Raw genomic sequence first — 15,094 nt, 5'->3', positions numbered from 1 at the left:
TTTGGGTAAATCAACAGGAAACTCCAGGCTATCTTCAAGAGCACCTCCTTTAGTGTGATTTATCTATTCTTCAAATTCACTTTATCCCCTTTTGTTAATGAATGATAAACTTTCTTTTATTGATTGTGGTTGATTATCTCCACAAACTCCACAGCCACTCCTACCTGCTCAGCAGAAACCCCACACCTCCCTGCTCCTCTCAGTCACCTGACGTCAGACACCCACTTACTGGTCTGTTCCTCTTTAAATAAACCGCTCTTTCATATTTATTTATTCTACTCTCCCTTTGTCAGAGAGTGAACTTCGCACCTTCTTACAGATCTGTGCATCTCTGGTGACTTTACACCTCCCTGCTTACCTGCTTTTATCTTCACGACCATCAATAACAGGTACTGTAAAGTGTTCTTATTTATCTAACTCTTCAAAAAGATAAATATGCCTAGAATTTTACCACCTATTTAAGAGATAACTGATCATATCGGTATCTGTAGCAATATTGGTCTATCATAACTTTAAAAATCTCAATTTCTATTTCAGTTCTTGGTCATGGATGATTTTGTTCGTAAGAAACTATCTGAATGGGGTCTAAGAAAGTTTACTAAAATATTTCAAGGTAAAAATGGATTATCTTGCTAATACAACCATTCAATTTCGAGTCTCAGACTGAGCACACCTGGAATTGTAACATTAACATCTGTATCCATAGCTACCAAACTTTGTACCTTACTGTGTGTTTTAATTTCAGATGAAGAGATTACTGAGGAAAGTTTCTGTTGCCTTGAAGATAAAGGAATTAAGGAATTGATCCCAAGACTGGGGCCAAGGACAATATTTGTGAAAGAACTTGAGAAATTAAAGGTAAAGTTCTGTGCTGAAGCTTTGCTGCTAATTCCTCTTGTGAATCAAAAGGATTACAGGACATATTCTGAAAGATTATGACTGTATCTAGAGAAGCTGAAGTCAGCATTAACGAGACATTTACTAAATGATTTGCTGTGGTTGATTCGCCACTATTCTTTTTTGTCTCTAGAGAAAAAATAAACCAAATCAGGAGAGAAAAACATCGTTCAAGAATGACCTTGAGAAGTTAAAGGTAAAAGTTCTATGCTTAAGCTTAGTTGCAAATTACTCTTGTAAATCCTGTTATGCAGACAAATGCTATGACAGGTCATATTCTATAAATTCATGATTGTAACTAAAGAAGCTGAAATCAGCATGAACTAGAATTTTCTACAGTCTTTGCTGTTGTTGATTTCAAATGTTTTCTTGTGTCAAGAGAGAAAAAAATAACCCAAATCAGGAGAGAAAAATATTGTCCAAGAATGACCTTCAGAAGTTAAAAGTAAAAGTTCTATGCTTAAGCTTAGTTGTAAATTACTTTTGTAATTCCTATTTATGCAGACAAATGCTGGACAGGTCATATTATTTAAATTCATGATTGTAACTAAAGAAGCTGAAATCAGCATGAACTAGACTTTTCTACAGTCTTTGCTGTTGTTGATTTCAAATGTTTTCTTGTGTCAAGAGAGAAAAAAAAACAAATCAGGAGAGAAAAAGATCTTCAAAGAATAAACTTTTCTTTGCTGATGATTAGCTGCTAATTCCTCTCGTGAATCCTTTATAAAGAGGATAACAGGAGATATTCTGTAACATTGTGATTGTATTCAAGGCAGCTAAAATCAGCATTAACTAGAAAATTTCTACAGTATTTGCTGTTGTTGATTTGTAACTTTTTACTTGTCTGTAGAATGAAAGAAACCCAAATCAGGAGAGAAAAACATCGTCCAAGAATGAACCTGAGAAATTAAAGGTAGAATTCAGTGGTGAAGATTTGTTGCAAATTACTCTTGTAAATCCTACTATTTAGACAAATCCTATTATAGGTTTATATTCTGTAAGATCATGACGATATTCAAAGAAGCTGAAATCTGCATGAACTAGAATTTTCTAAAGTCTTTGCTGTTGTTGATTTGCAACTGTTTTCTTGTGTCAAGGGAGAAAAACATAACCCAAATCAGGAGAAAGAAAGATCTTCAAAGAATGAACTTGTGAAATTGAGGGTAAAGTTCTTTGCTGATGATTAGCTGATAATTCCTTTTGTGAATCCTTTACAGGAGATATTCTGTAAGATTATGATGATATCCAAAGAAGCTGAAATCCACATGAACTAGAACCTTGTAAATTATTAGTTGTGGCTGATTTGCAACTGTTTTCCTTTCTATAGAAAGAAAAAAAAACTGATCAGGAGCTCAAACCCAAACATTCTCCTCAAGTAAGTTAAATAGTTTAATGCTGATTATGTATGTTTTTATATGATGAATTAATGTATATCACTGATTTTTTTTCCAGGGAGGATTATATTGATATTTAAAGAGTGAACATTTTTGTATTCTCCTGCATTTGAAGTATTGTGGTGTCTAAAAAGGTGTTCTAAATTCAGAAAATATAATATACATGTTCCAATACAGGTTTGGCAATCCACACAAGATGAAGGTGAGATATATATTATATTATTGATGATACACATCTGTATTTGGAAGGCAGCAACCTGTTGACTTGCCATAACTCTTTCAAGAGCACGTTTCATGATAGAGACCCAGGCAACAATCTTCTGTATTTATAATCATTTTTAGTCAAACTAGGAAAGCGAAAGTTGGATCTTCAGGGCGAGTCCAGGACGGGGCAACCATCAGCTAAATGGAGGCGTGACTCTAGAGAATCAGGTATTTTAATTTATTTTCTAACTCTGGTAACCAACAGCTGACTTGTGGGGATTAACTATGGAATACATTTTCTTTTGTATTGCTACTTTCTGCCTGTAACATAATTTAATAAGATCAAAATTAATGTTCGCTACAACTGTACACTGCAATGTACAGTAAGTGTAGTTCCAGTACAGATTTGAGTATATATGGATTCAGATATTCATCTTGCATCTTGTGAAATATCTTCACTGGCTCATGGTTCCTGGTTTAAAGTTCTTCACTTTTACACCAGCAGAAACGATACTGTCTGAAGTGAAAACTATCATGAGGAGAGTTCAAGTGAGACTAGACAACCAAGACCACACAAAGCTCAATGCTTTCCTGAAGTGAGTATAAAGTTTTCCTTATTTGGTGTGTGCTAGATCTGCTCATGACTATGCACCAGTTTCACAACAAGTTAGTCTTAAATTAAAATTTTGCAAAATGCCTTTAAACATCTCAAGACAACGACAAAGGAAATCGTATCAAAACTTTAAAGAAGGATCTATCAGAGGTGTACGTGTTGATCATTTCAAGCCGTGATGCAGCTCATGCCAGTAAGGTACATAGCTTCAGAAACCAGTGCTCTTCAAGTCAGAGTTGTTTTGAAGAACTTTGAAAACTAGTCTCTCCCGTGATACACCATCAAGGTTACTTATAAATGATGGAATTACTGATGGCAGACTGAAGACACAGATATGTCTTTTCATTGTGGTGGGTGCAATAATTGTCCTGTGCAAAGAATCAAATAGGAGACAGTGTCCAGATTGGTTTAAGGATAATGGTAGCAATATGAGGATAAAATATATATTCATGGTACAGAGTAGACAAGAACTATAAAAGTCATAAGTCATAAGGGACTGGATAGTGTAGTGGTCCTTAGGCAAGACCCCCTTACCCTATCTGCCTACCTGTAAGTCGCTTTGGATAAAAGCGTCTGCTAAATGCATAAACATAAACATTTACATTGTTAGTGGAGCCAAAGTTAAGATTCCTGCCAGTGCAACATCGCTGTAGCCAAAAGACAGTTTGGAGTGCATTTACAACAATGTTTGAACATTTTGTCTTTTTTACTTTTATAATAAGCTTTCAAATAAAAGGGAAGGTCTGCAGGTCATTAAAAGCATCTTATACTCTGGAGAAAGTAAGATTTGGAGAGACACCATTTTGAGCTGTTAATGATTATCAGGCTTGACCAGATCCAGGTCTTAAGACCAACCACTGTGAGTTAAAGGCTTTATAATCATCCACTAAGCTGTGAAATAGCAGGCCTCAGTCATTTTCAAGTGAAAATGAAAAGTTAAGTGACAAGTCAATGTGTAATTGCGTCTTGTTTCAAATACCTGTTGGCATTAAAGGCAATGTTAATGTAAAACAACTCAATGTAATTTATTTCAAATTATCAAGTGTAAGCATAGCTTCAGGTAAATCGGTTAACCCATATCTAAACTTTTAACAGAACTAAAATCAAGGGTTTGAGGACTGACAAGAGGGAGCTTATAGGAGTATTTGGTAGAACTGGAGCTGGAAAGAGTTCCTTGATTAACGCTGTCATTGGAGAAAAGGATCTTTTGCCCTCCGGAGAAGTCAATGCATGTACCTCAGTCATGATTAAAGTCGAGGCTAACATGGACAACCTAAACTATGAGGCGGACATTGAGTTCATTACAAAAGAGGTAAAATGTAACAGTAAATATGTTCATTATCTTTTAAAAGCTAATACCTAACTGAAGAGCAAAATTGTAGCTGCAACCATACAGTTGTTTTTACACTAGAAGTCATGTAATGAAAGTAAAAAGTAATTTTTTTTTAGGAATGGGCTGATGAGTTATGGTCCCTGCAACTCTTACCTGGAAACAATACACCCCAGGAAGAGGAAGATGATGAGGAATATAATGACATTGTTGAAAAGGTGTCAGCACTGTATGGAGAGGAACAAGGACACCCTGAAAACCCCATGGATGACAAATACTTCAACGAGATTCCGGAATTTCTCCAGTCCAAGACAAAGAAGTTAACATGTGGATCAGTAAGTTTGATGTCCATGTGTTTATTCATCCACTCTTCTCTTTCAGTTTCACTTGATCTTTACTTAGATTTAGACACTAAAACCACTTAATTTATAGGCTAGAAAAAGACTTAAGTGAACTTTTCACAATGTTAACATCCCGTTAGGATACACAATTTTGTAAGTTGTCTGGGTGAAGTGCCAACATGCATTTGTTAACCTAGAAGTCTCTACATGATTGAAACGATAATATAGGTCATAACATTGCCAGAAAGAATAACGTAACACACTTCCTTTTCTTTTTTAAACTACTTTTTATACAATATTGTATGTAGAATGTACTGATTGAATAGTCTCAGTTGATAGAACCCATGTTAAATTGACCGTTTTTTTAGCATTTATAAATGTAAACAAGTCTTGCAAATGTCTGAAATACTGTTGGCTTGAACACAGATATGAAAAACATTCTTGCATTATTATTTTTATTGCTTCTTTTTTCCCAGTTGGACATACCTTAATGTTGAAGCATCAAGAATTATTCAAAATTCACTTTTATAATTCCCTTTCATGTTAGTGGTTCTGAGCTACCTTTTTTTTCATCATATGGAAGTTATTTCTGCCAACCTCAGGCCAGTTTGAGCACGTGAATTAAATAGCCTCGATTTTCTTTTGTTCTTTCTCAGGCTAAAGAGCTGTCACAAAAACTTCTCAAATACACGAGAAGTGGCTCAAAACAAGAAGATGGTAAAGAAGTAAAGAGGTGGTATTGGCCACTGGTGAAATGTGTGACTGTCAGGGTGCCACAGAAGGATATTCTTCAGCATGTCACACTTGTAGACCTTCCTGGGAATGGGGACCGTAACAAGAGCAGAGATAAAATGTGGAAAGGGGTAATTTATTCTTGGACACTACAGGTTATTGCTTGTTTAATGTGTATTGTAGAACTGACGATGATCTATTCTAATATGTATGTATCTCTAATGTACTTTCAGATTGTTGGAAAATGCTCTACTGTGTGGATTGTGGCAGAAATCAATCGAGCAGCATCAGAAAAAGAGTCCTGGGACATCCTGAAAGATGTCAGTAGCCTCATTGGAAATGGTGGCGAGTGTCGGCACATTCACTTTATCTGCACTAAAACCGATCTTTTTAAAGCCTCAGAAGATATGTAAGTGAATCAAGGATCATCGTTTGCTGTGATGACTAAACTAATGATTGACCTTTGGCTTAAGATGTTCTAATAAAAGGAACTCTTCTCTTGTCAATATTGCATGAATTACAGACAGTTCCTTGTGGAACTCTTGATTATCCACTTTAATGAGCTCAAGGCATTGTGGCTATGTCAATCACCAAAAGGCAACAACATTAATAAAACACACTTGTCACACCGTCAGCATTGCTCAGCAATTTTAGTTTGAATGAATCACTCATTTCAGCTCAATTCCTACTGAAAGAGACATCTGTCCATCAACGGAAGACAGCGGAGCTTGAAGGATTTCCCTGTTACTGTTACCAAAATACAAGCTTGTGTTCAGAAAACTTAATTGGAAAGCTTGGACATTTAAATTAAATGAGTACCTTTTCAATATGGTAGAACCGTTTAGTAAGAGAAATTGTTGAAAAAAATGGACATTTTTAATGTAATGAATATCTTTTCGTTAATGTTTGCATTCCTTTCAGAAAACTAGATGCCAAGGCAGGAGTGAGGAAAGAATTCAACAAGCTGAACAAGATAAAAGCACGTTTTATAGACTGACAGAATATCTCACATAAGGTTTGTTTGCATTTAAAAAGACATGTTCCAACCAAAATCTTTTTTGTTCCTTTTTCAGAAACACTTTAGTGACGACTGTTTAAAAGTGTTCACAGTGAGCTCCACAGAGTTTCTGAAAGGAAACAGTCGAAACCTAAAAGGCACCGGTAGGTGAATTCCTCATATTCTGAGTTAAAATTTATAGCATGTGTTTTGTTTTAGTTTATCTTAATTCAGACAAAAATGACAAATGGGATTGTGATATTCAACTAAGGTAAATAAGGTTCTGTTTTTTACAGAAATCCCAAAGCTTCGTGGATTCTTGCAGAATCTGAATGACTGTCACTCAGTGACATTAAACTATGTGTCTGGAGCTTATGGGATTCTCTCTTTGATTCAAGGGGCCAGATATAAAGAAACGGTGAGATAAAAAAAATAGAAAATTAATTCACTGTCTTAAGCAGTGGTAAATATAATTGATTTTTTGTCTGAAAGATGACCTCTATAGAATGCTGTGCCGTAAAAGTATTGTATGTGACTTTCTACATAATGGTTACATAACATAAGCTGATTGTTAAAAACATAACCTAATAAACAGGAGAAGAAAAAAGTAACGTTTGTTTTTTTATTTATTTCAGGCTGGCAAAAAAACTGCTGTGTCTGAACACCTCGAGAGAAAGTTAACGTCTCAACTTGCTAAAGTCAAAAAAGAAATGGACAAAGCCTACACGGTTTTTGAGAGATGTCTTAGTGAAGGAGTGGAAAAATCAAAATGTTCATGTAAAAGACACTTGAACTCGGTCTTGTATCCTCCCGTATGTATTTTGATGATAAACGTCAAGCTAATTTTGACTTTCTTTGAATGTGTGTTAAAGAATGTTTTTCGTGTTTTGTCACAGAGAAAAAGCGGCAGTGGATTTCATGGGACACTGAAGTGTGTTGTCAGGAACAACGGCATCTATAAACCTAAAAAGAGACAACAAATAAACTTGAACATGAAGTTAGCATCATGCCTGACTGACAGCATTGATGAGGAATTCAGGAAGACCTTCCCGTAAGAAGTGACATTGTTGCACACTAAAAGTATTTGTTGACTCATTTTCTGACTATGACGGATGCATGGAATTAGTAAAAACTACATGGATGTGTTTCTTTTATACAAACATTGATGGGTCATGCATCCAGGTAAACTGCAGGTGGCATTGATAGGCTGGTAATTCCTTAATATACACACAATTTCATCGTTTGTCAATTCTTTATGACTTAATCATCAAATTGCTCATACATAAAACCGTATTTAATAGTTCAGAGTATTCATATAGACTTCTGAAAAATGTAAGTGGACAGTGATTCAGAACGTTTTTTCCTGTCACGAACAGTGGTGTAAGGTTGGACCCAGATGCAGTTGTTTGAAAGTAAACTTGGTTTATTCACAAAAAACAGGGAGCAAGGCAAAAAACAAAGAGCCGGATTCAAAAATACTTAAACGTTGATAAACAAAACAAGACTGTGGCTATGGAACAAGACTATGGAAAAAATGAGAAAAGACTACGGTTAACAAACAAACTGTGGCAAGTGACTATGACTATGACTGAGGATTCTGCAATGAGTGAAAGGAAACCAGGAGACTACAAACTGTGGAGGGAGTGATTAGTGAATGCCGTGCAGCTGATGACAATGAAGCAGGTGACATGAGTGAAACTAACGTGACAGGGGAGAAACATGGCAAGAACATAACCTGAAAACACGAGAAACTGAAAACAAGACTATTTAAACATAAACTGTGACATAAACAACATAAATTGTGACATAAAAAACATAAACTGTGACATTTCCCAGGATTTTCGACATTGTTTGTTGTTAACAGCTTCCATACGCCTTTTTAAGCAAATATTAAACGGTGCCAGTAAGTCATCACCATTCAGCAGCTCGACTCTGCCAAACAAGCTGAGTAAAATGCTGCATTTTGCCCCCTGGTTGTGCATGCGTTTTTCTGATGATGTTACAAAGAAAACCATTATTATGATCGTGAAATACAAATGTATTCAGCCTAATTTTTTTACTTTTAAATACATTTCAGAAATGAGGGAAAACGTGGACCATTCAATGGGGTGATCAACGAGTTTTCACTTGACACAGAGGGACTGATTAAGGAATACAAAGAAGTCAAACTTCAGCTGGTATTTCTTAAAACAGAGGTAAATGATGAGAAAAGCACCATCTTGTTCATTGGGAAATTAATTGCATTCTTTCAGTTAAAACTGAGATATTCTAAAGAGTGCTTTAACAAGAGAGCGTAATTGACTGCATTTTAAGTAGAATCTGCAGAGATGGCCATGTTTGAAAATGCTGAGCGTACTTTTCTGATCTCTCTTAGGTCGAGAAAATGAAGAATAAACTGAATCCGATCATACGCGACAGAAAGAAAGTGGTCTACAACAGCCTGACGGAGAAAATCGAGGAAATTATGCAAGTCTGCTATGAGCGTAAGAAAGAATGACATGACAAATATGTTGTCACCATCATAAAATACATTTACATTCAACGTCAAAATTATCCAAAAATCTGTCTTGTAGAAGCAGCAGGAATTAAGGGGACAGGCATGCTGAAAAAAATGAGGGAAACCATCGAGAGGCATGTATGTGAATCGGAAAACATCATGTTCGCCCAGGCTAAAGATGTTCTGCTGTCCCACCTGAATCACTTGAGGGTATGTCCCATTTTTCTGAATTTAAATGGAAATGTAGTTTAAAAAAGTAAAAAAATCTGCTCTACACATCCACCGAAAGCTAATCCTTAACTAAAATAACTGCAGACATCGTTAGAATTCAAAACTGTTTGAAAAAACAGACATAAATAGAAAAATCTAGAGTATGTATAATATTTTTCTTTTTGCTTTGTACATTCAACGATGGATGGCTTGCTTTGTAGCTTATTAACAAATGTTATTGCCAATATAATTTGAAACAGTTTCTATCATCTGTTTTGCACATATACCCCTACTTGTGGTAATTGTAACCTCATTTTTCACATTACTAATGCTTTTTTTCCAGACTAAGTAACTTCTAAGTTGCCAGTTGTTCACCAACGTATTTTGCCAAGAAAATGTAATTGAGACCTAATTGAGATTGAGATCTAATTCAGCTCTGTGATCTTTTCCCATTTTCTTGCCTTTATTAGGCATCTCTATAAATTATATCCGCACAGTCAAATATCATAACTCATCTCACCGCACATATTCACAATTTATTTTCCTTCCACACGATACAAATTTCATGCGCAATTAGACATAATGCACACACACATTTCCTGCTTTGATTTAATAGTGAGTATGCTACAATGCAGATGATGATCTGTTAATCTCAAACACAAATTTTGAGTGTTAAACACTTTGATGTTAAATTAGACGTACATCTTGAGGACTCTGGAGAAAACCTTGAAGGAATCAACTGAGCTCTCACTCAGGACAGACGACCATTCAATCCCAGGTAAAGGGAACAATAATTTCTTTAGCGAACATCCTATAAATATTGCTCACCATAATTAATTATCATATTTTCAATACGTGTTTTGTTGTTATAGATGTTTCAGATGATTTCCTGGAGGTTAAGAAACTCTATTATCAACTAAGAGGCCGTTCTGCAAAACAAACCACACAAATTGGGTAAAAGATTTGTAAAAATGTCTGGATATTTTGTCAATTGTTTTTGTCCTGACTAATAATAAATCATTTTGATTTTGTTTACTCCAGTGCTGATGTGCCCAGTAGCTGCACTGACAGATGCAGCTCAGCAAAGCAGCTGGTCAACACAAGGGCAACAATCAGACCATAAGATTCCACTGTGAGCAGTTTTCCCTCTCTCAGCAAAAAAAAGAACAAACAAACCGCAGAAGCAGTAGGTCACTGACTCAGAAAGATGGCTGAGGACATGAGCTGTCTGGATTCCATTTGAAGTTGTCATCTAAACTGTCTGAGTGTTGTTTTATGTACTTTTTCTCTTTCTGTCAAATGTGCATTTCAGTTTTTTGTCGAAAATTTCTGCCCTTTATCAATTAATTGTTTGGCTCTGGTAATCTTGGTTATTTGTTAGATTTCTGGTTCCTGTGTCACACCTGGTTTCATCTGCTGATTACCTCAGCTGTTTTCCATTTGTTAACTGCCCCTCAGTATATATTCTGCTGGATTTCAGTTCTTTTTGCCAGACCAGAATGTATCTATGTATGTTGTGAGCACAGGGCATCTGGTTTCTTGTGTTTCCATTGTATTTAGTCTGTTTCTGTTTTTAAATTTAGTTGTTATTCTGTTCAACTCGACGTGCTTAGTTATTTCAAGAAACCGTTTGTTCGTTTTATTGTTACCTTCTTCCTGGTATATCTGCATTCTGGGTCCTTAACATCCCGCTTCACCTCCACTTGGGACTTTTCCATTATTTCATTATACCTCAGTCTACTCTAATCATGTAAGGAGCACTGGAACTATTATTTCTATGCATGTGGTACATTAAAACCTGGACATAGCACATCCTGTGTGTTTGATCTTATATATACTTTATATTAAATGTTTGATAGATTAAATCAATAAAGATATTCTATCTGGAATCTAACATCACTGTCATGATCTATTTTTGTTTTGAATAGTCTGTACTGCCTTTTATGCATTTGATTTGCTGTACTTCCTCTAAGCTGTAAGTTAACGTGTAAATTTAAATTTCCTTCGTTTTAAATTGATTAAATATTACTCAACACATACTTGTGTCTATTTTGTTACTTGAAACGTTGAATCCTTGTTCCAGTAAAGATGCATGTGAGGGACATCAAGAGTTTGACAAATGTAGGTTGGACACTGATGCTTATGAGCATTTGAGGAAAAAGTTAACGACATTCTGTTGCTTCTAACTTTTGCTATGTGAGATAATTGTATATTAAAGTGGAGCCAAATGCATTGCAAAGACATGATCTTCAAGGCTCTTTACACGATAAGATATCTTTAAGTTACTTGAATGATGATTTTATCAGATAACGTTATAGTTATAAAATTGGTATTTTATTAGAGCAGAGTGGGAATTCATTTAGGGGCCACAAGTTGACATGCAGTCTCAATAGGCTGACATTAATCTCACTTTCTGACATGTTTATCCATCTGACAAAAGAAAAATATGCAAATGAGAGCAGTAGGATATACCCTGGACAGGTCCCCAATCCATCACAAAGATAGTCCTGCCTTTGGATCCTTCTCCTCCGACCGTCAATACTGACAGTAATAACTTTGTATCCTATCGCTAAATTAATACAACATTGTGACTTTATAGTGAACTGTAAGATGTTTTTCTGGTTGTCAGACAAGGTTAAACAAATTAAAGCCTCACAGAATAGTCCTGTATAATATTGGGTTGGTGTCCCTGCCACAGTTGTCTAAAGTCACAAAGAGAGAAAAAAAAAAAAAAGTTATGCTTTATCTCGAGATAATTCTGTTTTTGTTCAGTTTTTGTTTCTTGTTTTCCTCTGTGTCAGTTTACCCTCAATTTGTCTGTCAAAATGTGCGTGCAATGATTAGATCCAAAACATGGTTCAGGGTACGTTTGTGAGTGGAGTTTTGGGACACATACAAATGTGTGCCTCATCTTCACATTGATACATTTGCATGCTGCATTTCCTGTAAGAGCTGCTGAACATTAGTGTGGATTAATTTTGTAATTTCAAAGTGGTGAAGACATTACTTATAAAAACCTGACAAATTGGAGTGTCATTAGAGCTGGAGTTAGCTGTGATGACAAAAACACACACTTTGGTTGGATTCACATAATCGTGATAAGCTGACGTTTATATCACAATCTGATGAACTTGTTTAATTTTTTTGATAGCTGTATGAGACTCCTTGGAGGCAATAATCTGTCTAACAAATTTAGATCTCTTTAAAGACAAGCTAGAGCTGTCAAAATTAGTTAGTCATTTTTGTACCGTAACAACTTGATAACGCAGTAGTACAAAGATACAATTCAGAATTTATTTGACAAGTTTTGTGTGCATCTCTATCGTTAAACTGAACTCGCCCTCTTTGAAAGGTGGAGAGACCGCAAAAGAAGAAGTATCAGTGGAGACATGTATGAGTAGGAAACAGAAACCAAAAGTTCCTTTAACTTCAATTTATAACATTCACATCTTGATACAGACATAGTAAGCTGACATGTGGATGCCTGTTGTGCATTTTAATTATATTTTGCAGAAGTAATCCTCTATATAACTTGAACTTTTCTTAAGTTTTCTTTATGAAACTAAACTTTGGGAAAACCAACAGGAAACTTTGGGCATCTCCAAAGAGCAACTACTTTAGTGTGACTAGTCTATTCTATAAATTCAGTTAATCCTCTTTGATAATAAATAATATTTTCAATAATAAAATGTCCCTTAATCATCAATCAATCATTATGGTTGACTTCTCCAAATCATCTATGTTCAGCCACTCCCATCTTCTCAGTAACCCAACACCTCCCTGCCCACTCAGGCACATAACTTCCAACACCCATTTTCTGGTCTGTTCCTGTATTTTTCCCTTTGTCTGTTCCCTTCAAACCGTCTTACAGATCTGTGCCTCTTTGGTGAATTCACACCTCCCTGCTTACCTGCTTTTGTCTTCAAGATCCTCAATAACAGGTACTGTAAAATGTTCTCATGTATCTAAATTTTTAAAACAATAAATATGTCCATAATTATACCACCTATTTAAGGGATAACTGATGTTATGTGTAATTTTGTTTGTTTGTTTGTTTGTTTGAAAACCTCTATTTCCATTTCAGTTCTTGGACATGGATGATTTCGTTCGTAACACACTAACTAAATTGGGTCTAAAAGACTATATTGAGAAATTTCGAGGTAAAGAATTGATGGATTACCTTGCTAATACAACCATTCTATTATCTCTGTGAGACTGAGCACACTTTAAATTATAACAGTAACTTCTATGTCCAAAATTATTTAACTCATCCATGAAAACATATTTTTTTAACTGAATATTTTGATTGCAGATCAAAAGGTTGACGAGAAAAGTTTCTATGTCCTTGGACAAGAAGAAATTAACGAACTGTTTGAATATTTGGGACCAAGAGCAACTTTCAAGCATGCACTTGAGCAGTTAAAGGTACTGTTCGGTGTTTTAATAGAAATAACTCTTGTAAATCCCACTGTGTAAACAACTACTATTAGAGATGAACTTATGTAAAATTATGATCGTAAGTGTTTGCTGTGGTTGATTTCCAAATGTTTTCTTGTCTCTAGAAAGAAAAAAACATAAATCAGGAGAGAAAAGAATCTTCTGCTCAAGTAAGTTTGATGCCGATTAGGTATGTATTTACATGTGATCTGTTAGTTTAGATTATGTTTAATGTCAGCTAATATTGTTTCATAATAACTGCTTTTTCTCCAATTACAATCATATTGATATTTCAGACGTGTACATTCCTGTATTTACTTTAACTATAAATTAGACGTTTTGTGGTGTCTTGAGACTGTCTGACAAGTTAATTTCTTAAATAGTCATTCTAATATGGTTTATAAAGCTAATTGGATATAGGATGAAATTATGAATGTATTATTATGTGTGAATTTTACATAAGCCTGAAAGTTGGTTCAATAACCCATCTGAATAGCTGGGTACTATGTCTTCATCACCAATTGTTTGAGTCAAATATTTACGTTCACACACAGGTCTGCAAATCCACAAGTGATGAAGGTGAGATACATATTATATTATTGTGACATTCTTCTGTACTGACATACAGTAACTTACTCAAGAGCAAGTTTCATAATAGAGCCCCAGGGGAAAAAATCACATGCATTTAACATAATTTCAGTTCAACAAAGAAAGCGAAACTTGGATACTGAGGGCGGTTGCAGTACAGGGCAACCGCCAGCTAAACGTCAGTGTGACTCCACGGAAGCAGGTATTTGTATTTCTTTTCTATCTCTGGAAGCCGACAGTTAACTTATTAACCCTTGAATATAGACTGTGTTTTCTCTTGTATCACAACTTTCTGCATCAGACATGGTCCCAAAAATCAAATTTTATATGTAATTAACAGATCTAGGGTCCTTTGATAAGAAGCCAAAGTATGAACCTGATACATTATTTACGTAAAGTCAATCAAGCAAAGAAAATTAATCTCAAATATTCTGAGTTTGCTACGAATGATCATTCCTGCTTAAAAGTGCTTCACTTTTACCCCAGCAGAGGCAGTGAAAGATATCATGAAGGGAGTTCAGGTGAAACTAGACACTAAAGAAAACGAGCTCAATCGTTTCCTGAAGTGAGTATAAAGTTCTCCTTATTTGGTGTGTGTTGTCATCTACTCTTGACTGCTTATCCATTTTACAGCAAGTTTACATTACATTTTACGAACTATGGTACGGTATATACAACTATGGTATATAGCGTGGTATCATGGTAGCATTAAAATGAGTTCTACAGTATTGAGCTGAAAAATTAATATGACTAAATGGTAGTGTGGCAATTCTTTTTATTTGTGCGAAATACCTTCATGAATCATTAGTAATTTCCTGGATCGTTAATAACTAGGTTAGATAATAACTCCATGT

At 35.3% G+C, this 15,094-nt stretch overlaps 1 protein-coding gene and 1 long non-coding RNA gene across 2 annotated transcripts; both read left to right on the top strand.

Moving 5' to 3' along the window:
• The first annotated feature begins 307 nt into the window (after positions 1-307).
• LOC140272990 (nuclear GTPase SLIP-GC-like) lies at positions 308-10,391 on the top strand. The gene is made up of 26 exons (XM_072368517.1): positions 308-389; positions 538-613; positions 746-858; positions 1,031-1,093; positions 1,748-1,774; positions 2,025-2,060; positions 2,225-2,272; positions 2,469-2,493; positions 2,634-2,723; positions 2,998-3,091; positions 4,204-4,420; positions 4,558-4,773; positions 5,436-5,642; positions 5,745-5,895; positions 6,211-6,245; positions 6,431-6,490; positions 6,585-6,672; positions 6,805-6,926; positions 7,144-7,320; positions 7,405-7,559; positions 8,586-8,703; positions 8,883-8,991; positions 9,082-9,215; positions 9,912-9,993; positions 10,088-10,169; positions 10,257-10,391. Exons 2-26 carry the CDS (start codon positions 547-549, stop codon positions 10,336-10,338), a joined length of 2,598 nt encoding a protein of 865 aa, XP_072224618.1. The 5' UTR covers positions 308-389; positions 538-546; the 3' UTR covers positions 10,339-10,391.
• Positions 10,392-13,518: 3,127 nt separating this feature from the next.
• Positions 13,519-14,784, top strand: LOC140272992 (uncharacterized). The gene is made up of 5 exons (XR_011907995.1): positions 13,519-13,640; positions 13,778-13,822; positions 14,207-14,231; positions 14,353-14,442; positions 14,727-14,784. It is a non-coding gene; the product is annotated as an uncharacterized lncRNA (long non-coding RNA).
• The last annotated feature ends 310 nt before the right edge of the window (positions 14,785-15,094 follow it).

This window comes from Leuresthes tenuis, unplaced genomic scaffold, assembly GCF_036924035.1.
Source record: "Leuresthes tenuis unplaced genomic scaffold, fLeuTen1.0.hap1 SCAF_17, whole genome shotgun sequence".
Lineage (NCBI taxonomy): Eukaryota > Metazoa > Chordata > Actinopteri > Atheriniformes > Atherinopsidae > Leuresthes > Leuresthes tenuis.
Note: the sequence above shows the minus strand (reverse complement) of the source record. Positions and strands in the feature narration are given on the sequence as shown.